The 26,444-nt window shown below is 46.9% G+C and overlaps 1 protein-coding gene across 2 annotated transcripts; it reads right to left on the reverse strand.

The window, feature by feature from the left end:
• Positions 1 to 779: 779 nt before the first annotated feature.
• Positions 780 to 21,556, reverse strand: GIMAP8 (GTPase, IMAP family member 8). 2 transcript variants are annotated; one of them, XM_070424745.1, is made up of 7 exons: positions 21,400 to 21,556; positions 13,845 to 14,505; positions 9,536 to 9,581; positions 7,736 to 7,840; positions 6,103 to 6,717; positions 1,941 to 2,653; positions 780 to 1,823 (listed from the first exon to the last, which is right to left on the reverse strand). In XM_070424745.1, the coding sequence occupies exons 1-6, from the start codon at positions 21,456 to 21,458 to the stop codon at positions 1,989 to 1,991; spliced, it is 2,151 nt and encodes a 716-aa protein (XP_070280846.1). In that variant the 5' UTR covers positions 21,459 to 21,556; the 3' UTR covers positions 780 to 1,823; positions 1,941 to 1,988. The 2 variants fall into 2 exon arrangements, with proteins under 2 accessions (XP_070280846.1, XP_070280847.1); XM_070424746.1 differs by lacking the exon at positions 7,736 to 7,840.
• Positions 21,557 to 26,444: the final 4,888 nt, after the last annotated feature.

Here is a 26,444-nt window from a genome sequence, read left to right on the forward strand (position 1 = left end):
TTTTTTAAAAGATGATGGTTCCTTCCGAGGGCAGTGAGAGATAATTTGTTCTAATCCTCTCTCCTACCTTCTAATCTTTGGTATCCCTTTACTTTCTTTTTATTTTTTTCCACCACCATTTATCCCCTATATGCCCTCTTCCACCTCCACCCACCACTCTCACCCCCGACAATCACCACACTGTTGTCCATGTCCATGAGTTCTATTTTTTTTCTTTTTTGCTCAATCCCTCCACTCCTCACAACACACCAGAGCTGTCTGCCTGCTCTCTATGAGTCTGTTTCTATTTTGCTTGGTGGTTCAGTTTGTTCATTAAATTCCATGTATGAGTGAAATCATATGGTACTTGTCTTCTCTGACTGGCTTATTTCACTGAGCATACTGTTCTCCGGGTTCAACCATGCTGTTGCAGAGGGTAAGATTTTCTTCCTTTTAACCACAGAGTAGTATTCCATTGTGTACATGTGCCACAGCTCTTTTATTCACTCATCTATTGATGAACTCTTGGGCTGCTTCCAAATCTTGGCTATTGTAAATAATGCTGCAGTGAACTTAAGGGTACATACAATCTTTTGAGTTAGTGTTTTGGGTTTCTTTGGATAAATTCCCAGAAGTGGAAAAGTTGGGTCATAAGGCAGTTCCATTTTTAAATTTTTGAGGTAACCCCATACTGCCAAGCTGAGGCATCTCCTGCCTCTGTGAGGAGCCAGGCTCTTCCTCAAGTCAGACAAACAGGAATCAGGAGGACATAAGTTCATAATATCATTCATCTTTATTATTTCACTCAGCGGAGTATATTTGCATACATGTATTCCAGAATTTGTTGTAATAAGAGTTATGCAGGATACAAAATTATTAATGGTGATAGTCCATGCTCTTATAAATGGGTCAGTCTTGAAGGTAAGCTGATACTTTAAAAAAAAAACAAAAAACAAAGGCGGGTGATATAGATCCTGTCCCCAAAGTGCTTAATATTGAAAACATCTGGCCCTACATCTACTGAAAGAAGATTCTATAGTTCTTGCCTCACACAGCACCTCCATCAGGCAGCTCTCAATTTTAACAGCTCACCTATGAGTAGAACATCACCAGCTTGGAACCCAGTGGCAACCTGAAGTGCGGAGACTGCGTGAGAATGAAGCTGGACCGTGGACACGGCGCTTGCCTCAGGCGGCCTGCCCCCGGACATGAAACACCATAAGCCCCTAACATGTTTACACCATAATTATGTGAGTTCTCTCGTTATAACCTAATTCTTAACCTCAAGATAAAGAAGGGAGAAAAGTGCAAAAGAGTTTTCCATAACCTTTTCTAGAGGAAGTCTAGAATTATACTTAAAATTTAAAAATTTTGCAAAGTTGACTAATCTTGGCAATTTTACTGATTTTTGTTTTAGTCTTCACTGTGATGATTTAACAATACAGTCCTTTGAAACCTCACAGTCTTGTTCATTTCCTCGGGGACAACAAAGAAGGGGTGACTGGGTCCCTTTGCATTCAGACTAGAAATGGAGAGGACACAAAGGAATAGCCACCACACTAGGAAAGGACAGCTCAGCGGCCAGCGGGCCTGGCAGGCACGGGGCGGCCCACAGGAGTCCAGCTGCACCTCCCTGCCACGCCCAGGACTTGCCGGACCTCGCCTCGCTCTCATGTATCTGGACGCCCTGATTCTTGTGTAACAATATGTATTCTGGCCACAGGCTGGCCTTCGCCTTGGTCCTGACTCCGATCTACCTGCGAAGGTAAGGTAATTCTTGTGACTTGATTCTGACCCGTTTTCCCTACCTTATTTTTTCTTGCTCCTTTATAACCTGTCCCAACCTGAAAATGTATTTACCTCAAAGAGCCGAAGCATCACAAGGTGAGAGGCCTTGATTTCTCAAGCCCTTAAAAGTCATGAACCCACTTCCCATCCACCCGTCTTCCTATACCCCCAACCTGAGTGCGTCTCTAACTTAAAGAGAACCCAGGCACTTCAGCCACCTATTAAAAGAAACCTTTTACTTGCTTTAGGAATTTATTTCCGGAATATTGCCTTTCCTGGGCATCTTTCATTATTTTGCTGACATTCTCATCACAGAAAAATCTACGCTTTTTACGTTTACGTGTCAGCTCATTGGCCATTTTCAAAAGGTCTGTTACCTGGTCTTCCATAGCTTGGCCGGTTTCTTTGTTATTAAAAGCACAAACTCGCCACCCACACTTTTTAATGGTCTCCTTAAGAAATGTGTTATCTGTGTTTTTGCAGTAATCTCTAATGTCCTCGCCCCCCAATTCTTCCTTCCGGGTGAAAAGCACAATCATGTATTCCATAACATCCTTTCCGAAGATGGTCCTCAGTGTCCCCACCACCGCTTTGTTCTGGGCCGTGAACCGTCCCAGCTGGAGCACCAGGACCAGAACCGTGTTCATTTCATAGCGGAACACATTGCGTTGGAGCTCCTCTCGCTCCTGGCTGGACAGCAGGCAGAGGTCAGGAGTGTCCACCACCACGACATCCTGCTCCGCCCACGTCCTCGTGTCTGCCTGGCACTTCGTGGTGACCGGCTGGGCCCGGAGCTGAGATAAGAAGATGGACCTCCCGAGGATGGAGTTCCCAGTGGCACTCTTCCCAGTCCCGCTCCGCCCCACGAGGACAATGTGCAGGGCCTCTGTGGGAGGAAAGCAGGACAGAGTCATGACCCGGGCTGACCTGGGTGCACCTTTCAAAGCGATGCCACACATTGCAGCCCAGGACACTCAGGGAGCGTCAGGGGCTGCTTTCCCAGAGCAGCTCCAGCCCTGAGCGCGGGATGGCTTCCTCCAGGCACACAGTGAACTCCGAAGCAGGACCTGGACCACAGTCCCTGCCCCGCGCTCACCCGGGGACATGCTACTGCTCCTATCTCTCAATCTGCTCCTTTTTCGGGTAACTTCTCTGACTCCCTGGCACCTGTGAGTGCTTTGTTACTCCTCACCTACTCACCTGGGTCCAGTCTACTCCTCTCATCTCTGTCTTCTGTTCCTGCTGTGACTATGTCTTCCCACTGCCGACTAATGCCAACCGTAGCAAAATCTCCTGGGTGTATTTGTAAAATTATTCCATAGAATTACTTTTTGTGAGAAAGCAACTACACATACCATCTGTGGATTACCAGATGCAGCACTTCTCATTACAACCACATTCAATTTAACTGTGTCTTTCATTGATGTCAAAAGGCATCTCGTGGTTATAATAACCTTTTCCCCAAGTTATGAATATCCACCTCAAAACAAGGAGAAAGGAAGCCCACTCCGACAAGGGGAAATTATTGAATTGCTTATTCTGAAGCCACAATCTTATGCTTACAGGATGAATAAAGTCTCCCAACAACCCCATATCTGTCACGTATTTCAATCCTGCTTCCATACCTCAGGGGTGTGGTTCTCAAGGGCCTCTGTAAGCTCCCAATCCCACTTTATCTAGAGGTGTGACTCCTCCATATCCATCAAAGCCACTCCCTGATGTTCCCTCACACGTGACATGCTTAGTCCTACCTCTTCGTTTCAAATTGCTAGTGTACTCTCTGGAATGTCTTCCAAGTTTCTGCTTAACCATCCAAACTCAACCCATTCTCCAAAGCCCATTTCAAATTGGGCTTCCTCCACACAGCCTCTCCTGACATTCCCACATGTCTGTATCATATATATATATATATATATATATATATATATATATATATACTAATAAAATACAAAGATGCTAATTAACCATACCTTTGCTATGCCCTAAGCCATGCCCACCAGCCAATCAGAGCGACTATATGCAAATTAGCCCAACCAAGATGGCGGCCGGCAGCCAAGGAGCTGAAGCAAACAGGAGGCTTGGTTGCCCAGTGATGGAGGAAGCCAAGCTTCCCGCCTGCCTTGAGCTGGCTGTGGCCTCCGCTCATGACAACAAAGTTTCAATTATAGAAGACAAATAAATCCCAGATACCTGCTTCCAGCCAGCCTCCACTGGGAGCTTGGGTGGCTGGGGGTTGTGGCCAGCCTGCAAACAGCCATCAGCCCCTCACCCAGGCTGGCCACACCCTCATGGGGTGAGTCCCCGCTGAGGGGCTTAGCCAGCCTGAAAACAGCCCTCAGCCCCTCACCCAGACTGGCCAGGCACCCCAGCAGGACCCCCCACCATGAAGGGCTGTGGCCAGCCTGCAAACAGCCATCAGCCCCTCACCCAGGCTGGCCAGGTACTCCTATATAATAAAAGGGTAATATGCAAATTGACCCTAACAGCAGAACGACTTGGAATGACTGGTCACTATGACACACACTGACCACCAGGGGGCAGATGCTCAAAGCAGGAGCTGTCCCCTGGTGGTCAGTGCGCTCCCAGAGGGGGAGCTCTGCTCAGCCACAAGCCAGGCTGATGGCTGCCAGTACAGCAGGGGTGGTGGGAGCCTCTCCCGCCTCCTCAGCAGAGCTAAGGATGTCCGACTGCAGCTTAGGCCTGCTCCCCACTAGCACGTGGACATCCCCCGAGGGCTCCTGGGCTGCCAGAGGGATGTCTGACTGCCAGCTTAGGCCCAATCCCCCAGGGAGCGGGCCTAAGCCAGCAGGTGGTCATCCCCCAAGGGGTCCCAGACTGCAAGAGGGTACAGGCAGGGCTGAGGGACCCCCCCCCCCCCCCCAGTGCACAAATTTTTGTGCACTGGGCCTCTAATATATATATAATTGATTTCAGAGAGGAAGGAAGAGAGAGAGAGAGAAACATCAATGATGAGAGCAAATCACTGATCAGCTGCCTTCTGCATGCCCCCTACTGGGGATCGAGCCCACAACCCAGGCATGTGCCCTTGACCGGAATTGAACCTGGGACCCTTCAGTCCTCAGACTGGCGCTCTATCCACTGAGCCAAACCAGCTATGGCTGTACTTCCTTAGGAAGCTCCCCAACACCTGGCCCTCCATGAGGAATAGGAAATGGCTCAATGAACAGATATGCTCCTTTAGGCCTGATGTTCTTCCCAGGTGAGCACATTTGAAGCACAAGAGAATGGGATGAGTCATGCTGGGCTGGAAGGATCTCAGCTCAGGTCAATAGAATGCATAGCACTTAGTGGACGGGAACTTCTGTTTCAGCAGTAGATAGGGTTGTGTGGCTAGGCTAATAAATAAATCCCATCTATAGCCATGCGGGGCCCACCCATCATGAGCATTCAGGCTCCCAGTTCTTGTTCCATCAAAATGGCCTCCCCTCTCCAATAGAGAGAAGAGTAAAGAAGCAAGAGAATAAACAAAGTCAAGAAAGAGAGTGCAAGAGCTCAGCTGGTGTGGCTCTGGTTGAGTATCAACCCATGAACCAGGAGATCACAGTTCTATTCCCAATCGAGGCACATGCCTGGATTGAAGGCTCAATCCCCAGTAGGGGGCATGTAGGAGGCAGTCAATCGATGGCTCTCTCTCACCATTGATGTTTCTATCTCTCTCTCCCTTTCCCTTCTTCTCTCTGAAATTAAAAAAAAAAATTTAAGGGAGAGTTGAACTTAAGACAAAGAAAGAGAAAGTAAACCAATGGTCTCATCACCAACAATGAGTGCTGAGGCCTGGGCAAAAGAGGTTGAAAACTGTACCCAACACAAGATGCTGGAAAAGGTCAACTCCTTCCTTCACGGCCCTCACAATCCAGTTGGAGAGATGAGGCATGGCTCATGAAAGAATTAAAGACCAGGTCAGCACAGTATGCAAGGAAAGGCAAATAAGTTTAGTTAAATTGGAGAAATGAGAAAGAGAAGAGTTAGTCGATAGAGTGGACCTGTCCTTTTTATCTTCTCTATGCCCTTCAGAAAACAAAAAGTTCCTGTATAGCCTATATCTGCTTTTTTAAAGCATATATTAAATGTTTTCTTACCGCCGAAACCGGTTTGGCTCAGTGGATAGAGCGTCGGCCTGCGGACTGAAAGGTCCCAGGTTCGATTCAGGTCAAAGGCATATACCTGGGTTGCGGGCACATCCCCAGTAGGAGATGTGCAGGAGGCAGCTGATCGATGTTTCTCTCTCATCGATGTTTCTAACTCTCTATCTCTCTCCCTTCCTCTCTGTGAAAAATCAATAAAATATATTTTTTTTAAAAAATGTTTTCTTACCTTCCTTTTTGAAGTTGCAAGACTTGTCTCCATTCTGCTGCACCATTTTCACAATTTTTTGCAGGAGCTCATCCACCTGGCATTGTTCCTCTTTTTCTGTCGCTCTGTAGTTGGAGATGCTGTATCGGTTTTCACATTTCTTGACAAGCTCACAGAGGACTCCATTGCTGGTTAAAAACGTGTCTACGTTCTGATCCTCTAGATCTTCTTTCCTTGTGAGGAGCACAATCATATACTTAGTTAATTCGTCTTCAAAACTTTCTTGGATGGTGCTCAGCATCTCTGCATATTCAGTGAAGGAGCCCAGTGGGGTCACCAGCAGGAAGGCATGGGGCCCCCGAGGGGCATGTTTCCGAAGGTCTGATTTAAAGTCCTTTAAATCAGATAGTAAGTCTGGGCCATCAATGATCAAAATTTTCCTCCCTCTCCAGGTTCTGCTCTCAGACTTAAACTTCTGGGTTACTGAGTGGTCACTGAATTTGGTCTCAAAGACTCGCTTCCCCAGAAGGCTGTTTCCGGCTGTGCTTTTTCCAGCGCCACGCTTCCCCAGGAGCAGGACCTTAAATTCTGACATCCCAGGGTTCGGCTCAGATCCTGTGGCCGGCAGCTGCTCCCCTGGAGGACAAAAGGACACATTCCAAGTCCCTTTTTATAGTTGACACAAAGATGGAGTCAAGTTTGATCGATTCTCTTCCTTGTCAGCTTTCATAGAAAATGGCATCAGTGCTCTGACCCAATAGAACTGTAGTCCTGGCCAGAAGCTACCCATCAAAGTAAAAGCCGCGAAAGGGACCATGAACAAGTTAAGAGGTATGCCAAGGGCTTGAGATTGCCCAGGAGCATGAAAATGTTAAACTTGGCTTTCACTGGTCTTGGTCCTTAGCATTCCTCTCATTTTGCTACCAAAGGTAAGTACTGGGACATGAAGTCCATGGGCTAAGGCAGGACCATGAGTGGCCCTGGCCAGTGTGGCTCCATTGGTTGGGTGTCGTCCCGTGCACCAGGAGGTTGCTCACTCAATTCTAGGTCAAGGGCACATGCCCGGATTGCAGGCTCAATCCCCAGTAAGGGGCTTGCAGGAGGCAGCCAATGGATGCATTGCTCTCACATCGATGTTTCTCTCTCTCCCCCTTCCTCTCCCTCTAAAAATCAATAAACTGTTCTTTAAAATAATAATAACAATAAAATAACTCTGAGTGGTATATTCATAAAATAGAATACAACTCAGCAGTTTAAAAAAAAAAGAAAAGAAACGAATGAACTATTGATATGCAACATGGCTAGATCTCCCAAATATGCTAATTAAAAGAAGCCAAACACAAAATTACATGCAATATGAGTACATTATGTAAAGTTCAAGAACAGACAAGGTTGACCGATGTTGGTAAAAGTCTGGAGAGTGGTTCCCTTAGGGGAGGGGCAGTGAGAACTTGTAAGGAGATGGAAATGTGCCATATCTTTATCTAGATGGTGGTCACATATGTGTAGATGTGTAAAAGTCATTGAGTTTATTTACTCTGTGTAAATTATACCTCCATAAATTGCTGTAAAAACCTGTGCTACAAAACTCTCTCTCCATACATGCCCTGTTCCCACCACTTCTCCTGTGATCCAAGGTCCACACCACACTTACGTGCTGAGCAAATGGCAGAGTCAGCACCTCCAGGGGTATTCACTGGGTCTCTGTGAACCAGGGCGCCAGCCAGGTGGACTGTCACTCCATGTCTGCATGACAAGTCTGGGAGGGAGTGAATGTGGCATTTAAAGAAAGCAGCTGAAATGCAGTGACTACGTGTCCTTGGAAAGTTGCCTTCGGAAAGTTACGACTTTCCCCAAAATCACCTCTCACTAGCCTACATCCTATAAAAAGTCCTTTCTGCCTGCCTGTGTGGCTCAGTGGGTTGAGCATCATCCATGCACCAAGAGGTCACTGGTTCGATTCCCAGTCAGGGCACATGCCCAGGTTTCAGTTTTGATCCCCAGTAGGGGGCATACAGGAGGCAGCTGATCAATGTTTCTCTCTCATCATTGATGTTTCTCTCTCTCTCTCTCTCCTTTTCTCTCTCTAAAATTCAATAAAAACAGTTTTTTAAAAAAAGTCCTTTCCAACACCACATTCTGAAATACCCCTTGGTTTCTCGTGATGTGCTATTCCCTCGTGGCCACAGTCAATAAACCCAGTTTTATTCCCAACAGGTATGTCCCTCAGGGTCTTGGCTTCAGGGCATCGACAGAATTTTCAATCCCTACTGCTGCCTGTTGTTACATATCTGTGGCTAAGTTCATTCATCTATAAAAGGAGGATGATGACAATATCTTCTTTATAAGGTTGGTACAAAGATTATATATTATACTAGAGGCCTGTTGCACGAAAAGATTGGTGCAATAGCCCTTCCCTTCCCCTGGCTGCCGGCACCGGTTTTCCTCCGGCACCCGGGACCCAGGCTTTCGCTCTGGCCGGAGCCGCCTTCAAGCCTTTGCTGCTCCAGCTGGAGCCACCTTCAGTCTTCACTCTGCGCTTCACGCCTACGTATGCAAATTAACCGCCATCTTTGTTGGCGGTTACTTTGCATATCTTGCTGATTAGCCAATGGGAGGCATAGCAAAGGTACAGTCAATTACCATGTTTGTCTATTATTAGATAGGATACTATAAGGATTGAATGATTACTATATATTACCTGTAAGTTTTCAGCACATGTCAACTGCAATTATTATCATTATTAAAATTTTTATTTTAATTATTATTTCAGGAAATTTGGGGGGGACAGAAAGCTCATCTATTGTATTCAGTGCTGAATATTCAGTTCTTTTTTCTTTCTTCCTTTCTTTCTTTATGTATGCTTGTGTGTGTGTTGGGGTGGTTTTTTTGTTGTGAATATTCAGTTCTTTCACAGAGCTGGCCCAGAAACAACTGGAAAGAACATCAATAAAGAGATGGTTGAATTAGTTATATATGCCTATCCTACAGACCAAATTGCATCTACTACATAGAACAAGGTAGCTCTGGATGTACTGGCGTGTGCAGAGTGTAGTATACATTACTAATGGCAATCAGTACAAGATACTGAGCTGCATCACTGAATTCTGCAAGTTAGTGCTATCTGTGAAGGAGGGATTTCTGCTTTCCTAGGAGGAGTCAAAAATTGGCTGGTGCTAGATCTAGGGCCAGGACAGAAAGGCCAACTCAGCACAGCAGGCAAGCCCAGCTTTGTAACATTGCAGAGAAGGTCAGGGACACTCACACTGGGTACAGGACCTTTGCTGGTGCTACACCTTCTCATAGGGGGTAAGAGTTCCCTAAGAATAGGTTGTGCGCATTGACACAAGCTAGGTCTCCAGGGTACATTTTTGCTCTGACTTATCACTTTGATGCATAATGCACTCAAAGGAAGGTCTATATGAGCTTAACATTCTTTTAAGGATCACCTTACCATGTAGATTGTCCCCCTTCTGAGAGGTAGCTTCTTTCACACAGTCCTGGAAAATAAAGGGGGGAAATGAAGTACACAGATCTAAACTTTCTTCTTTTCACAAAGTAAAGAAATGGAGACAGCGTGTATAATTCAGAATAACTTGATGATTAGGATGTGGTCAAATCAAGGCCATGGTCGTGGCCCTTCCTGGTCATTCTAGACTTGTCCATAATGACAGTCAATCTTGAGATCCTACTGCTGCTGCTGCCTCAACAGGTTTCCCAGATGCAAGATGGGTCATGCTCTCAAAGCAGCCCCACGAAAGCCACCTGCAAGGCATTGTTCCTGAAGCTCTAACTTCACTTCTCCACAGTTCCTATCAGTAATTCCTTCGAAAGGCTCCCAGGGTTTCTGCTATTCCTGAAGAAAATCCAGAGGCTTAAGGAGAACTTCTGGCCTCCCTCAAAAAAGAAATTAGCTCAGGAATGTCTGTGATGTGTGTTTGAGAGACAAGGCAATGCGAGAACTTTGGGAAGCAGGCTCCCCATGTCTCTCCAATGTCTCCTGCCCTCACTGGATCCCCCAGGATAGAGATGAAGCTTCTTCTCACATGAATCCAGTAAAATTTGGAAGCTTCCCCATCCAAGGGGGCAACTAGAGATGAGGACAAAGGATGTCCCCTCCACCTGCCTGGTGAAGTCTTATGCTGATTCCCTAAACTTAAATTGGCATGGGATCATAAAACAAGTTGAAAACACCCTAGCCAGTGTGCTCAGTGGGTAGAGTGTTGGCCCATACACCGAAGGGTCAAAGTTCAAGTCCCAGTCAAGGACACATACCTGGGTTGCAGGTTCACAATCCCTGGTCCAGTTGGGGTGTGTGCAGGAGACAACTAATTGATGTCTCTCTCACATTGATGTTCTCTTTCTCTCTCTCTCTCCCCCACTCCACCCTTCCTCTCTCTAAAAATCAATGGAAAAGATATTCTCGGGTGAGGATTAACCAAAAAAAAGAAGGTGAAAACAATGACATACAATCTTGATGAATCTGCTATCCCTAGAAGCTTCCTGTACTTTATTTTAACCTTGTCTTTGTTAAGTCTCCATGCCCGCCAACTTTCCTGCTTCCTCACCTGGCCTTACCCAAAACCATTGACACCATCCATCATCTCTCCCTGGGTCCTCTCATTTCTCTCTGGTTATCAGACTTTTTCCACCTTCCACAGCCCAGCTCAAATTCTTTCATGTTTATTTATTTTAATCCAAAGGATTGTTACCATGCAAATGTGTATGATCTAAAATTTAATAATTTTTCCATCTCCAATCCACCAGAAAAGTAAGTTGTTAACTTGTATATCCTTCTATGTTTTCCTATCTTTACACAAATACATGCAAGCATATATGAACACATAGAGAGACTTATTAGGCTTTTTTTGTTCTGCAATCAGCTTAATAATATGTCTGCACATCTACACAAGTAGATGCAATTAGTTCCATATGCAACCATTTAAACTAATGCAATCCTTCCTTTATTGATAGACCTACAGGCTATTTCTGGTTTTACTATTTCAAAATATTCCTTGATAAAGGTCCTTGTCCATACACCTTCATATGTTTTTATGTCTTGGTGCTAGAGTCCTAAAAGTGAGAATCTTTGCTCCATCTCTGGGTTATTAAATCCTTTTTTAAAATATTTTTTATTGATTTTAGAGAGAGGAAGGGAGAGGGATAGAGAGACAGAAACATCGATGAGGAAGAAACATCGATTGGCTGCCTCCTGCACACCCCCTACTGGGGATCGAGCCCGCAACCCAGGCATGTGCCCTGACTGAGAATCGAACCAGTGACCTCCTGGTTCATGCGTCTACGTTCAACCACTGAGCAACGCCGGCTGGGCTGGATTATTAAATCCTTAATGTCTCCATAATTTATTTGGACCTCATACACTTTTCTAATAATAATAACAATCATAATAATAGCAGCTTATAATTATTGAACATTTACCCAGTTTCAAGTATTTGCAAATTACTTTGTAAGCATTTCATTTACTCCTCACAGCAGTCCCTGAAGATACATATTATTCAGAACTCTTGAGCCTCAGGGTTCTCATCTGTAGAACACCTGTGCATAGAGTTGCTGTGAAGACTAAATCAGTTCATGTATGCATCTGGAATTTAGTAGGTGCTCAATAAGTACTGACTTCTCTCACATGGCCATCCGCTCTAAGAAGATCCTCTCGAACCCAGCGGCCCCCATGCTGAATTTTTGTTTGCTTTACCTTCTCTGGCACCTATATTTATAGAATTCTCTATACCAACATTCGCTTAGTTACACTGAATCAATGATTACTTTGTTTCTTATGCATAAGTCACTCCAGTTGAAGTATAAGCTCCTCAGAGGCAAAAGTTTGCCTGCCTTAGTTCCGAATACATTCTTCATTCAAGTTTAATAAGTAAATAAAAGGTCACTCTGGCTGTTGTGTGTCAAATGGGTGGGGGTATAAGGCCCAAGAATGAATGAGGGGAAAGTTGCTAGTAGATTATCTGTAAAATGGTACAGGCAAGAGAAGAGGCTGTCTCGTACCCGATGGTGGTTGTGGAGGTGGAGAGAAGCAGGTGGGTGCCAGGTGCATGATCACAGACTTGAGGATTTCTTGGGCAGCAGGTGCTAACTGTGTATCAAAGCTGACTCCTGGGTTTGGGTTTGAAGAGCGTAGTAAGCAGCACAACCATTTAACAAGTTGAGAGGTAAACAGAAATCTTACAGATTTAAGAGGGAAAACTGAAAGTTTGGACATGTTAAGTCTGGGGTCCTATAGGAGAGCCCAGTGGAGATGTCAAGTAGCAATTGGATAAAGGAGGCAGAACTCAGAGGAGAGACCTGGGCTAGGGCTACTAATTTGGAAACTGTTAGAACGAGATGGAGCTCAAAGCCGTAAAATGTGGGATCACCCAAGGGAGCGTGTAGAGAATTGAGGACAGGCTAGAACCAAGCCCTGTAGACGCCAACTTTTAGAGCTCATTCGAGGAGGACTCAGCAATCCCCAGAGTGGCCAGAAAGGATGGGGCGGGGGGGAGAGAGAAGGATATTTTATTGAAGCCAAGGGGGTCTAATGAGTCATTTGTGTCCAAAGTCATTTGTGAAGGGTAAAGTCAGGCAAGGACTTAATTTACCAATAAATTTACCAATAAAGTCCAAAGGTTAATATCCAAAGTAACATAACACCTGGTGCCTTATCTTTCCAGATTATGAATAAAGTAGAGCCCCAGTGCACAAAAATTTGTGCACTCAAGGGGGTCCCTCAGCCCGGCCTGTGCCTTCTCGCAGTCTGGGACCCCTCGGGGGATGTCTACCTGCTGGCTTAGGCCCACTCCCTGGGGGGATCGGGCCTAAGCTGGCAGTCAGACATCCCTCTGGGAGCCCTCAGGGGATGTCCACTTGTAGCGGGGAGCAGGCCTAAGCTGCAGTCAGACATCCTTAGCACTGCTAAGGAGGCGGGAGAGGCTCCCACCACCATCGCTGTACTGGCAGCCATCAGCCTGACTTGTGACTGAGCAGAGCTGCTCCTGTGGGAGCGCACTGACCACCAGGGGGCAGCTCCTGTATTGAGTGTCTGCCCCTTGGTGGTCAGTGTGTGTCATAGTGACCAGTCATTCACAGTTGTTCTGCTGTTAGGGTCAGTTTGCATATTACCCTTTTATTATATAGGATAGAGGCCTGGTGCATGTGTGGGGGCCGGCTGGTTTGCCCTGAAGGGTGTCCTGGATCAGGGTGGGGGGTCCTGCTGGGGTGCCTGGCCAGCCTGGGTGAGGGGCTGATGGCTGTTTTCAGGCTGCCCTCCCCCCACCCCACCCCCACACACACACACCGGCAACCCAAGCTCCCAGCCTCTCCTTTTTTTCTTTTTTCTTTTTTTTTTCAGCACCTCCTTGAGCGGAGGCCAGGGCGGGCTGGAAGCAGGTATCTGGGACTTACTTATCTTCTATAATTGAAACTTTGTAGCCTTGGGTGGAGCCCAGGGCTGGCCAGGGCAGGCAGGAAGCTTGGCTTCCTCCATCACCGGGGGCAACCCAAGCCTCCTGCTCACTCCAGCTCCGTGGCCACTGCCATCTTAGTTGGGTTAATTTGCATACTCTCTCCTGATTGCCTGGTGGGTGTAGCGGAGTGGCAGAGTGACAGAGTGATGGTAAATTTGCATGTTTCTCTTTTATTAGTGTAGATATCCCCTTAAACAAAGCCTATGAACCTTTTCACATGTCTCTGCCCATTTTCATCCCACTCTCTCTAACAACACAGAGATCCTTGGAGGCCTTAATGAGAATTCTCACCTGGAATCCATTGCCTTCATTGTTGAAATTCACGGGATAGGGTTCTCCATTCTCATCCACCAAAAGCTTGACCATGCGGAGGAGCTCTGCCACCTGGCTGTCCCGCTCAGCCTCACCTGCCTTGTTATTGAACGCGCAGTAGCGGCGTCCACAGTTTTCAACCAACCCTCCAAGCAATGTGTCGTGTAGAAGGTAATCTTTCATGGAGTCATCACCCAAATCGTCCTTCCGAGTGACGACGATAATGATGTACCTCCTGGCTTCCGCTCCAAACACCTTCAGGATGCCCTCGATTGTCTCTTTGTCCTCCACGTTACAGTAGCCGATGGGGATCACCAGAAGCAGGACATGCAGGCTGGGGGCAGAAAGCTTCAAGCAGTGTTCAATGTTTCGTTGCTTGTCTTTGGCACAAGCCGTTGAGGAGAAAAGGTTGGGGGTGTCGATGACCACAACCTCCTCCCCTCTCACGGTCCCACTCTCTCTCTGGCACTTTTCAGTCACCATCTTCCCACTGAATTTGGACAGGAACACCTTTTTGCCCAGAATAGTGTTTCCTGTGGCACTTTTTCCTGCCCCATGCTTCCCTAGGAGAAGAAGCCTCAGTGGCCCCGGGGAGCAGCCCTGCTCCGCAGCACCCTCCTGGCACAGGCTCCTGCTGGTCCTGTTGGAACACAGAGCGACACATCGAGGTTCAATTCACATGCAGAGTTAACAGAGGAACAGCAAGAAAATGTGTTCTCTCTTATTGTTTAAGATTTTTACTAACTTTTAGACAGAGAGAAAGGGAGAGGGAGAGAGAGAAAAACACTGATGTGAAAGGGAAACATCGATCAGATGCCTCCTACATGCCCCCTATTGGGTATCGTGTCTGCAACCCGGCATGTGCCCTGACTGGGAATTGAACAGGTGCATGGGACGATGCCCAACCAACTGAGCCACACCAGCCACAGCAGTGTGTTCTCTTTGACTCAAATTTTCCCCCTGAGGATTTAGGCTACTGGAGTGCTAGACTCGGACTAGACTGGAACAAGGAATCATGTTTACTAGGACCTTCTCTGCACGCTTGTTTGTGAAATAAATCCATGTTGATAAAATGTCAAACACTGTAGATGGGCTAAACTGACAAGCCCTTCTTTACACACATTACCCACCTACATGCTGGAAGAAACTAGACACTCTCTGTGACAGAGAGAATAACGCCTCCCCCCTCCCCCTCCCCCCATGTGTTCATGCACTAATCCCGGAATCTGTGACTTCATTACCTTTAGTGGTAAAAGGGACCCTGCCAATGTAATGGGATCTTCAGGTGGAGATGGTAGGAGCGGAAATAGAATATTGGGAATTAGCTATGATTATAAGAAATATTAACCATGCTCTGTTAATCGTGATCCTTCTGTTCTGATTAGAGGAAGCACATTCTAACCTCGCTGAGTGTTGCACACCTGGGACATGGGAGTTAACATCAGAATGCAGTCCACCCTCTTTTTCAGAGAATTGCCTAGATTAACAACCTTGTTGCTAAGACAATCTGGTCCTGGAGGCACCCACCCTCTGCAACAGCACACCCCCAGCCCACATTCCCTGTAACCTGTAACCATTACATGTTGCCTGCTTTCCCATGCCTGTAATTCCTACTTTCCTATGTAATCTTTGTCCTTCTACCCAGTATAAGCAGCTGGCTTATGGGGAGGAGTAGAGCAGATTTTTGTGAATGACCTGCTGCTCTCCCATACTGCCAGCATTATTGGAATAACCGCTCATATATGATTCAACCCTGTCTCTGCTTAATTGGCAGCCTGGACCTATCACTGGTTGCCTGGTTACAGAGAGAGAATCTTGGATCATCCAGGTGGGCCCAGAGTAAGCACATTATAAGTGGTCCTTATAAGAATGAGGCAGGAGAGTCAGAGTGAGAAAAAGATGTGAAAACAGAGCTGGGGAGGATCAGAGAGTGAGATTTGAAAATGCTACCCTGCTGGCTTTGATGGCGGAGGCCGACTCTACAAGCTGGGAAAGGCCAGGAAACAGATTCTCCCATGGAGGCCCCAGAAGGATCACAATCCTGCTCAACGCCTTGATTTTAAGACGTCCAACCCCCAGAACTCTAAAATAATAAGTTTGTGGGGGTTTTAGTGACTAAGTTTGTGGCAATGTGTTACAGCAGCAACAAGAAACTAATACACTCCGTCTCTCAGCCAACCTTCCAAATAGGAGTGTCCATGTGACCCAGATCTAGTTGGTGACAGTTGAGGGAACATTTGCTTGGGCCTTCTGAAAAGGCCGTGTTCTTTATTACTATTATTATTATTATTATTATTGATTTTAGAGAGAGAAACATTGATTTGTTGTTCCACTCATTTATGTATTCCTTGGTTGCTTCTTGTATGTATCCTGACGGGAGACCAAACCCACGACCTTGGAGTATAGAGACTATGCTCTCACCAACAGAGCTACCCAGCCAGGACTGAAAATGCTATTGTTTTCTTGATGACAGGGGTAGACTCCAGCAGAGAAGCTCCTATTATCACTCTCCCACCCTCCCCACCCCACCCCCACCCCCACTTCTCTGTTCACAGAACTTAAATGTGATGTCTGGAATTGCAGCTGCCATCATGGGGCAACGAGGTAACAAATAAGAAAACAAAAAGTCAGCATGCTCCATTCAAGCCAAAGGGGGGCAGAGCAGAAAGGTAAAGGGTCCCTGATGACATCACTAAGCTGCCAGATCTCCCTCAAACCACCTCTTTGTTAAATAAACACTTAATACTCTTACCATTTAAGCCAGTGGTTCTCAACCTTGGCTGCACATTAGAATCACCTGGGAATCTTTTTAAAATCATGATTTCTGGGCCTCATCCTCCGGAAATTCTGTTTCTTTGTTACTAATGTTGTGGCCCCACCCCATAACAAAGAAACAGAATTTCCGGAGGATGAGGCCCAGAAATCATGATTTTAAAAAGATTCCCAGGTGATTCTAATGGGCAGCCAAGGCTGAGAACCACTGGTTCATACCTTTTAAGAGAACAGTGTCTTGTAAAGTATATGATTATCAAACCACTATGCTGTACACCTGAAACTAGTACAAAATAATATTGAGCGGCCTGGCCGGAGTGGCTCAGTTGGTTGAGCACCGAAAGGTTGCCAGGTCGACTCCCTGTCAGGGCCCACGCCCAGGTTTTGGGTTCAATCTCTGGTTGGGGCACGTACAGAAGGTAATCAATAGATGTTTATCTCTCTCTCCCTTCCTCTCTCTAAGCATGTTCTCAGGTAAGGATTAAAAAATATGTAATAACAAAACAACAAGAAAGCCCACTGCATGGGAAAACATATTTGCTAATGCTGTTTCAGATAAGGGTTTAATCTCCAAAATTTATAGAGAACTCATACAACTTAACAAAAGGAAGATAAACGATCCAATCAAAAAAATGGGCAAAGGACCTAAATAGACACTTTTCGAAAGTGGACATATAGAAGGCCAAGAGACATATGAAAACATGCTCAAAGTCACTAATCATCCAAGAGATGCAAATCAAAACAACAATGAGGTACTATCTCACACCTGTCAGAATAACTATCATCAACAAATCAAACGACAAGTGCTGGAGAGAATGCAGAGGAAAAGGAACCTTCGTGCACTGCTGGTGGGAATGCAGACTGGTGCAGCCACTGTGGAAAACAGTATGGAGTTTCCTCAAAAAATTAAAAATGGAACTCCTATTTGACCCAGTGATCCCACTTCTAGGAATATATCCCAAGAAATCAGAAACACCAATCAGAAAGGATATGTGCACCCATATGTTCATAGCAGCACACTTTACAATAACTAAGATTTTGAAACAGTGTAAGTGCCCATGAGCAGACGAGTGGATTAGAAAACTGTGGTACATCTACACGATGGAATTCCATGGTGCTGTAAAAAAGAAGGAATTCTTACCATTGGCAACAGCATGGATGGAACTGGAGAGCATTTGCTAAGCGAAATAAGCCAGTCGGAAAGAGATAAATATCACATGATCTCACTCATTTGTAGAATGTAATGAACAACATAAACTGATGAACAAAAATAGAACCAGAGACATAGAACCAATGGACACAGACAGTAGGGGGGTGAGGGCTTGTGATTGAGGGAAGGGGGGAGGGGGAGGTCAATGGGGGAAAAAGGAGACTCATGTAATACTTCAAACAGTAAAGAATTTTTAAAAAAATATCTTGGTTTGTGCTCTAGAATCAAGAATTTAAGAACATTAGCATGAAAGCTTCTGCATTTCATGTACTAAATTAAATAGAATATAAACTTGAAAAATGTAATAATAATAAGAATATTGAATGTAAACTATAATTGAAAAAAAAATAATATATTAAAAAGACTAAAAAAATGTTAAACTGTTAAAAGGAAGACCAATTACCAATTGGACTATTTTTTGTTCAGTAAGGGCAGAGATAAAATGTAATCACCTCATTTCATTATTATTTATGAGAATAGTTTTATCTAATAGAGCAGGAACATGTTAAAAAGTAATCTATGTCATTGTCAAACACCTAGGAATACCCTAGCCCAGTAATGGCGAACCTATGGCACATGTGTCAGAGGTGACAGGTGAACTCATTTTTTTAGTTGATTTGTCTTTGTTAAATGGCATTTAAAAATATAAAATAAATATCAAAAATATAAGTCTTTGTTTTACTATGGTTGCAAATATCAAAATTTTTCTATATGTGACACGGCACCAGAGTTAAGTTAGGGTTTTTCAAAATGCTGACACGCCGAGCTCAAAAGGTTCGCCATCACTGCCCTAGCCTCTCATCCCTCCCTAATTTTATTAAGATATAAGGCTTGGACTGTAAAAGCTTTGTGGCCCCAAACAAAAAGACACTAACATATTGGTTGTGGTGAATCCTCTCTTATTGAAATCTTCACAAACCTGTGAGTGAGTGAGAGAGAGAGAGAGAGAGAGAGAGAGAGAGAGAGAAAGCACGGCCAGTGGCCTGCTGAAGGGAGAAACCTCACTGTAAGGAAGGGATCAGAGAAGGTTGGGAAGGCCGTGTGCCAGCCCTCCTTCAAGCAGCCCCGCCAGGAAGGACGAGCACTGGTCGGGGGTGAGGAACCGCTCATCGGGGCCACAAACAGGGGCCTGGGCTCTTCTCTAGAACCCTCTGGACCCCTCTTATGTGACTCCAGAGGCAAAGTCCACCTCAGCCCGAAAACCACACCTCAGGGCTGTTACTCTGAGAACTAGGCTTCTTTGTAGCCTAAGTCCATCACTGTGGGACTCTTGTAAGAGCACCTTCTTGCCCCGACACACGGCTATATAAAGAAACCCTTACCCTAACTCCTTAGTCTCCTTTATTTCCATCAGATATTATTTATTGTCTACTTTCTAGTTTTCTCTCTACTGCTCCATGAGAGCAGAGACCAAGCCTGTCTTGTTTTGTGTCCCTGAGCCCTAACTTGGGGCCTGCCATATAGTACAGGGTGGGGCCAAAGTGGGTTTACAGTTGTTCGTATGGAAAATAATACATCCCTGACCAGGGTGGCTCAGTGGTTGAGCATCAACCCATGAACCAGGTCAGGGTTCAATTCCCAGTCAGGGCACATGGCCAGGTTGCAGGCTCAATCCCCAGTGGAAGGCATGCAGGAGGCAACCAATCAATGCTCCTCTCTCATCATTGTTGTTTCTCTCTCTCCCTCTCCCTTCCTCTCTCTGAAATCAGTAAAAATATTTTTTAAAAAGAAAATCCTATATAAGGCTAATATGCAAATTGTCCCTGAGGGAGTTCAATCGACTAGGAATTCCACCACTTGCTATGATGTGTGCTGACCACCAGGGGGTGGGACAGAACAAAGGCAGGCCCCGGCTGGCAGCTGGCAGCTGGCAGCTGGCAGCTGGCAGCCGGGGGAAGGAAGGCCCCTATCGGCCCTAATCACTGGCCAGGCCTAGGGACCCTACCCATGCACAAATTTCGTGCACCAGGCCTCTAGGAATACAATAATTCATCAATAATCATACAAGAAAAAGCTCTGTGTTTTGCCTACTCACAACTGTAAACCTACTTTTCCCCATGCCTGTACATGCTCAATAAATGGTGTTAAATGAGTGATCATGAGTGGCATGTGAGGAAAGAAAGAAACAGTTTTTACAAGTACAGGGGGAGACTGAAGTGATGTTACTTCGACTAATAAGAGAAGTAACTGTATGTTGTATCCCAAGCTAGTGAAGGGGTATTATTTTCGTGCATTAATTTTTAAAAAGCACCAGTGCAGTCCTAGCTGCTTTGGCTCAGTGGAGAGCGTGTTGGCCTGAGGACTGAAGGGTCCCGGGTTCAATTCCAGTCAAGGGCACGTACCTTGGTCACAGGCTCGACCCCTGCGTGTGGGAGAAAACGCATGGGTCTTTCTCTCTCTGTCTCTCCCCCTCCCTTCCATTCTCCCTAAAAATCAATGGAAAAACAACCTCGGGTGAGGATTAACAACAGCCACAATAAGCACCAGCGGGTAAATAAGCAGAGACATCCAGCAGGTGTGAGGAGAAAGGAATTTCTTTGCCAAGTAAGCATCACTGTTTTACATGGTTTCCCAGCATCGTGTGACCAAATGATGTTGCTGAACTCTTTCCAGCCCAGGAGGCCTGATTCATATCCATTTTCTCTCTCCCTCTCTCTCTCTCTCTCTCTCTCTCTCTCTCTCTCTCTCTCTCTCCATACATACGATTGCCCAGCCTATACCATTTTCTCCCAAGCATATAGAAAATACTTTAAAGGACAAAAGGAAATCAAAACTCCCTTCTCCCTCCCTCTCACCTTTACAACCCACATTTCCCTCTGACCATCTCCCAGGCCCTCTGGAGACACCAGCAGAGCAATGGAGAGAGAACAAAGGCAGAAAGCTTTCCTTCAGAGCTCTAGTCGCGGCTCTGAGCAGCCTCCACCTTCTTCTCAGGGGTCAGCAGAGGGGGACGTGGCTCCAGGCATCCAGGCAGAGCTTCCGGGTCAGGGATTCCCCCCTCCCCAGGCAGTTCACACCCGCTGGTCAGGGAGGCCTCCAGAGCTGGGCCGGGGAGGACTCCGTCCAGCCCACAGCTCAGTCATCCCAAGCGTTCATGGGATGAGCCCAGGTGGCTTAAATGTAGGTGAAATCGGAAATATTATTTCTGCAAACGCTCACCAACGCCAGTGACCAGGTATTAGAAACGGAAGTGTGCAAAGGCTGGGGGGTATTCTAAAGGTGAAGGTGGGAGATCAGGGTCCAAACTCCCAGCTTCTGGGGGTAGGGGGGGCTGCTGCTAGCACAATTCCTCACGATTGGGCCCCGTCCACTTTCCTTTTCCTCCCCCTCCCACTAGGCCTTCATCCCAGCCTTGGGGGGAGCATCCCCTCCTGGATAAGCCTCCTCCCAGGAAGGGGGGCCTCTGCCCCACCCCACGGCCCGGGCTGGGGAGACCAGTGCTGAATAAGGAGGAACCATCCCAGAGGCCCTGAGACCACACCCTCCAGGTGGCTCCTGCCCCTCTCTGGGCTGGCGTCCCTGTGGTGCAGGCCCATATCTGCACACACATACCTTGGTCCTGTCCCCAGGCCGGCCTCAGTCTCAGAGCCTCCACGTCGGGCCTGCTCCATTGCTTGGCAGGTGGGAGCAGCTGCTAGTTCCTCTCAGGCAAACAGAATCCTAAAGAGGGTGGTTCGAGGGGCCTCAGGCCGAGAAAACAGGAAAGCAGGGGGGGACCAGCTCTGCAAGGTCTTCCTGGAAGAGGTACGGAGATGTGGGTTTCGGTTTTGCAGCAACAGAAGCACAAATGCAGGCACAGGGGAAGTTCAGAGTTAGCGCCAGGTCACAGGGTGACGTGGCAGGGGCAGGCGGGGCAGGGAGGGACGCGAGAGCCTCCCAGGGTGCAGCTGCAGAATGCAAGGCTGGAGGGCACAGGAGAGGGTCTGGGCTTGGACCCCAGGCGGAGCGGCAGAGGGTCCCTAGAGAGAGCTCATCAGGCTCAGGGCGAAGCAGGTGATGTGGGCGGCTTCCTGCCACTGAGGACAGAAACAATGGCACCTTTAGGGGCTTCGAAGAAGACACTATTCCCACCACCAGCTCCCCAACCTCTGTCCACCCTGAAGCAGCCTTCCCAACGCTGGTAACAATCCCTCACCCCTCTATCAGGAAGGCGTCCCTGAAATCCCTGGCCAGCAGCTCAGGCCCTCAGACGAACGCTGCTTCCCAGGCAAAGCATTTCCTCCCCAGCCAGCAGAGACTGGCCATTCCGTGAACTGGAGCTCACATTTTCACACCAGGGTTGGTCTTTGAAATGTCAGAGGTGGTGCTTAGCTTTCTGAAACCTGCAGGAAGGAGTAGGCTTTGAGGGGCTGCTCCGTCCCCAGGGGGCCACCTTCTCCTGGGCCTTGTTAGGAAGCTGAAGGAAAGCTGTCACTGCCCACCCAGGGCTTGGGTCTAGGGGCTACCCCTTGGTGGAACACTGACAAAGCCTCTTCCATTCCCCACCCCACTTACCCCACCCCCCCTTAGGAAGGAGGACTGTGTCCTGGAAAGCTCCACCCTTGGGCATCAACTCAATTCATGACAAGATCAGACCATGCCCTTCCACCGGCCATGGCGGCTCACCCCAGCTGTGTCACCCCCAGAAGAGAGTTGGTTCAGGGGCAGAGTGACAGGCCTAGTGGGATAGCATGTCCCCAAAATAGACAAGACAGTAAACTGAGTTAAGAAAAGCTCACTCGTTGCCCTAGCTAGTTTGGCTCAGTGGATAGAGCGTCAGCCTGCAGACTGAAGGGTCCCAGGTTCGATTCCAGTCAAGGGCACATGCCTGGGTTGCGGGCTTGATCCCCAGTAGGGGGCATGCAGGAGGCAGCCGATCAATGATTCTCTTTCATCATTGATGTTTCTATCTCTCTCTCCCTCCCCCTTCCTCTCTGAAATCAATAAAAATATTTTTTTTTAAAAAAAGCTCACTCGTTAAGCGTTTGGGGAGCACTCTGAATCAAGCCAAAGCTTCAAATAGCTCCTCAATGAGTTAGCAAGTTGACTATGTGCTGATTTGACCATTTTGCTAAATGATCTTCCTGTACATCGGCTTTGGAATAATTAACTTTGCACAAGGAAGGCTGCCTCTGATTCTGGCCCAGCCCTGATCTAAGGAAGGATGGGGGCTTCCTGTCCCCCAGTGGCTTTAACAAGGACAGAATTAGGTCAGCACTCACTCAACACCCTCCTCTCACCTGCTCCCAGACTCTGGGGCAGGAGGGAGAGGGGCTGGACCTCAGGCATCTAATAAGGTGGAGGCCACCAGATGCCGGCAATGTATTGATTCAGTGGGTTCATTGCCAAAGACTCACAAGACCAATCCCCAACTCAAGGAGCTCGGTCAAATGATGAGAAAAGAGACTAAACCTACGTAACATATGGTCATGATTTGTCCAAGGTGGCATGGGAGCAAAAAGGAAGCTCTACAAGCCCTACAAGATGGAGTAACAACCAAGGCGAGAAACAGACTTAGAAACAAACCCATAAACCACTGTCAACTGTGGTCCTACAATGGAGGGACGATAAGGAGAAGACATACTCAGGGACTCTATCCTGCTCTTAGACTCGGAGAGCACGCAGAAATTTCTCTGCGAAGGACCCTCCAGCAGAGAGAATGGCAAATGCCACAGCATCCGGGGTGCTAGAGCAGCTTGGCTGTAAGGGGGCTGGGGGGCGGGCGGGGAATGGAGATAGAAGGACCAGTTACAGGCTACTGCAACAGTCCAAGCTAGAAATAAGGACATGAACTAATATAGTGACAGTGAACATGGATGGTGGAAAGGAGAACCGATTTATGATATAATTAGGAGATAGAGCCCTAACCGGTTTGGCTCAGTGGGTAGAGCATCAGCCTGTGGACTGAAGGGTCCCAGGTTCAATTCCGGTCAAGGGCATGTACCTTGGTTGTGGGCACATCCCCAGTAGGAGGTGTGCAGGAGGCAGCTGATCGATGTTTCTCTCTCATCGATGTTTCTAACTCTCTATCCCTCTCCCTTCCTCTATATAAAAAATCAATAAAATATATTTTTAAAATAATAATAATTAGGAGATAGAAACAATAAAATAATTGTTAAAAGACGAATTCAGGACTCCTTTACAATCGTTCCAGCTGCCACAGCGACGACGTGTTAGTCATAGCTCGACATTTGTCACATGTTGTTACATGTTGTTTTACTTCAAAGACAGGAAATATATGGTCACCACAGTTTGGGTAGATGGCAGTAAATTGTCTTCTAACTAAATGTGTTTATTTTGACAATTTCCTGGTGGAATTAAATGTCTTATTCAAACAGAGTCTTTGTTTGTTACAATAATTATTATTAAGGAATAATGTGCTTCTTTTTAAACCTTTAACCTGCAGAAGGGGCACCGTTTTCTGAGTCACATAAAGGCTAGCGTCACCCGGCTGATTGGCTGAGGAACAGTCTGCGGTCACAGCCGTCAGGGAGCCTGGGCTGTGACAGGCTGGTGTTTTCAGCTTGGGGACACTGAGTCTGACACTGGACATGGGGCAGGCAGAGAAGCCGAAAACACTCCTGTTTCCCATAAGATATTCATGCCAACCTTCCCACTGAAAACAACGAAAAGTCAAACAAAATAAAAACAGGTTTAAATCTTCTCAAAAGTATCCAAGAATAATAAGGCATAAGCAAGATCAGGTCACCATCTTGGAAAATGGGAACCTTTGCTTTGTAGCCTCCCTGGGAGAGGAGGACGGAAATCAAAATCCGGGGAAGGTGTCAAAGCAAAGCGGTCCTCTCGGCCTTCCCCTTCCCAGCCATCACAACCTCTTGGACCAAAGGAAACGGCTCAAAACCTAAACTCCAAATCAGCTGCAAGCACACAGGGATGTAAAATGCAGAAGAGGGAATCTTATATAATAAAAGCCTGTGACTGAACGGTGGAATGACCAGAACAACCAGTCAACCAGTCGCTATGATGTGCGCTGACCACCAGGGGGCAGACGCTCAACGCAGGAGCTGCCCCCTGGTGGTCAGTGCGCTACCACAGTGGGAGGGCCGCTCGGCTGACAGGGATGACAGGCAGGAACCTGGGCTGCAATCATGGCCTCCTCACCCCAGGCTCCTCCTCCTCGCTCCCTGCTGCCTCCTCCAGACACCCTCAGGCCACACAGCCCCGCTGTCGCCAGGTTCGCAGAGCTGACCCCGGAGGCTGGGAGGCGGGTTCATGGCCGCTACAGGACTGAGGCCTACTCTGCCACCTCTCAGTGCTACTGTCCCTGGGCCCGGTCCTGACCAGGTCCCCTGGAGAGGCAAGTGCTCTGGCTCCACGGAAGATGCCAGACCAGGGAGCAGCCGCTCAGAGGGCGGGTCCACAGCCACTTGGCTGACCGGAATGAGCAGCTGGGCAATCCCTGCTGGCCACACCCCCACACCGGTGTACAAATCCTGTGCACTGGGCCTCTAATATAGTCAACAATATTGTAATGACTGTGTATGGTGTCAGGCGGATACTAGACTTATGGGGAGGGGGGTGGAATCCCTTTGTAAATTACATAAATGTCTAACCACTATGCTGTACACCTGAAATGAATATAATATTGTATGTCAACTATAATTGGATTTTTAAAAAATTTTTAATAAAGTTTATATTCTTTGATCTATACATTACTCTTCACTTTATCTGAAAAAAGAAACTTTGCTTTTAAAATCAATCAATCAATCAATCAATCATCCTCAAACTTTTTCCCTTCCCTCACTAACATTTTGGCTTTTATAAATGTACTAGAGGCCCAGCGCACACAAAATCGTGTGCAAGTAGCTCGCTTCCACTTGCCTCAGCTCGCCGCCCCACCCACCGAGAGAGCTGCTGCTCGTTTGGTCATGACAGCCATGGGCCTTTTTTTTTTTTTTTTTAATATATTTTTATTGATTTTTTACAGAGAGGAAGGGAGAGAGACAGAGAGTCAGAAACATCGATGAGAGAGAAACATCGATCAGCCGCCTCCTGCACATCCCCCACCGGGGATGTGCCCGCAACCCAGGCACATGCCCCTGACCGGAATCGAACCCAGGACCCTTCAGTCCGCAGGCCGACGCTCTAACCACTGAGCCAAACCGGTTTTGGCAGCCATGGGCCTTTTATATAAGAGATTACAAAGGGAATTTTCCAACGGCTAGAAGGATATCCTTGAACTTGTTATGGAAACTTTCTAACACATGGCAACAGTAGAGAGGAGAGTGTATAATGGGCCCCAGTTTCCTCTCATTCAAATTCAAGTTGTCCAGACTTCATCAGTGGGGTCCAATTCCCCCCAACCATTTTCAAGCAAATCCTATATAGTATTTCCTTCAGTATATATCTCTGAAAAGGTAAAGATTCTTTCATTAAGATAAGCACAGTAACCTGATTATAAATAAAATAATAATAATAATTCTGTATTATCAAATGTCCAGTAAGTGTTACAGTTCTCCATAACATCTACCTTTTGAAGATCTACTCACAGGAGGTGGTGGTGGGTTTTCCAACTCTTGCTACACGACTTCTCTCTCGTCCTGTGGGTGGCTCAGCCAGCATCACCCAATTTCCAGCTTCCTCCCTTCTAGAATGTT

The sequence above is a fragment of the Myotis yumanensis genome, unplaced genomic scaffold (assembly GCF_028538775.1).
Source record: "Myotis yumanensis isolate MYYU_CA2020_CCGP unplaced genomic scaffold, mMyoYum1.0.hap1 SCAF_9, whole genome shotgun sequence".
NCBI classification, from domain to species: domain Eukaryota; kingdom Metazoa; phylum Chordata; class Mammalia; order Chiroptera; family Vespertilionidae; genus Myotis; species Myotis yumanensis.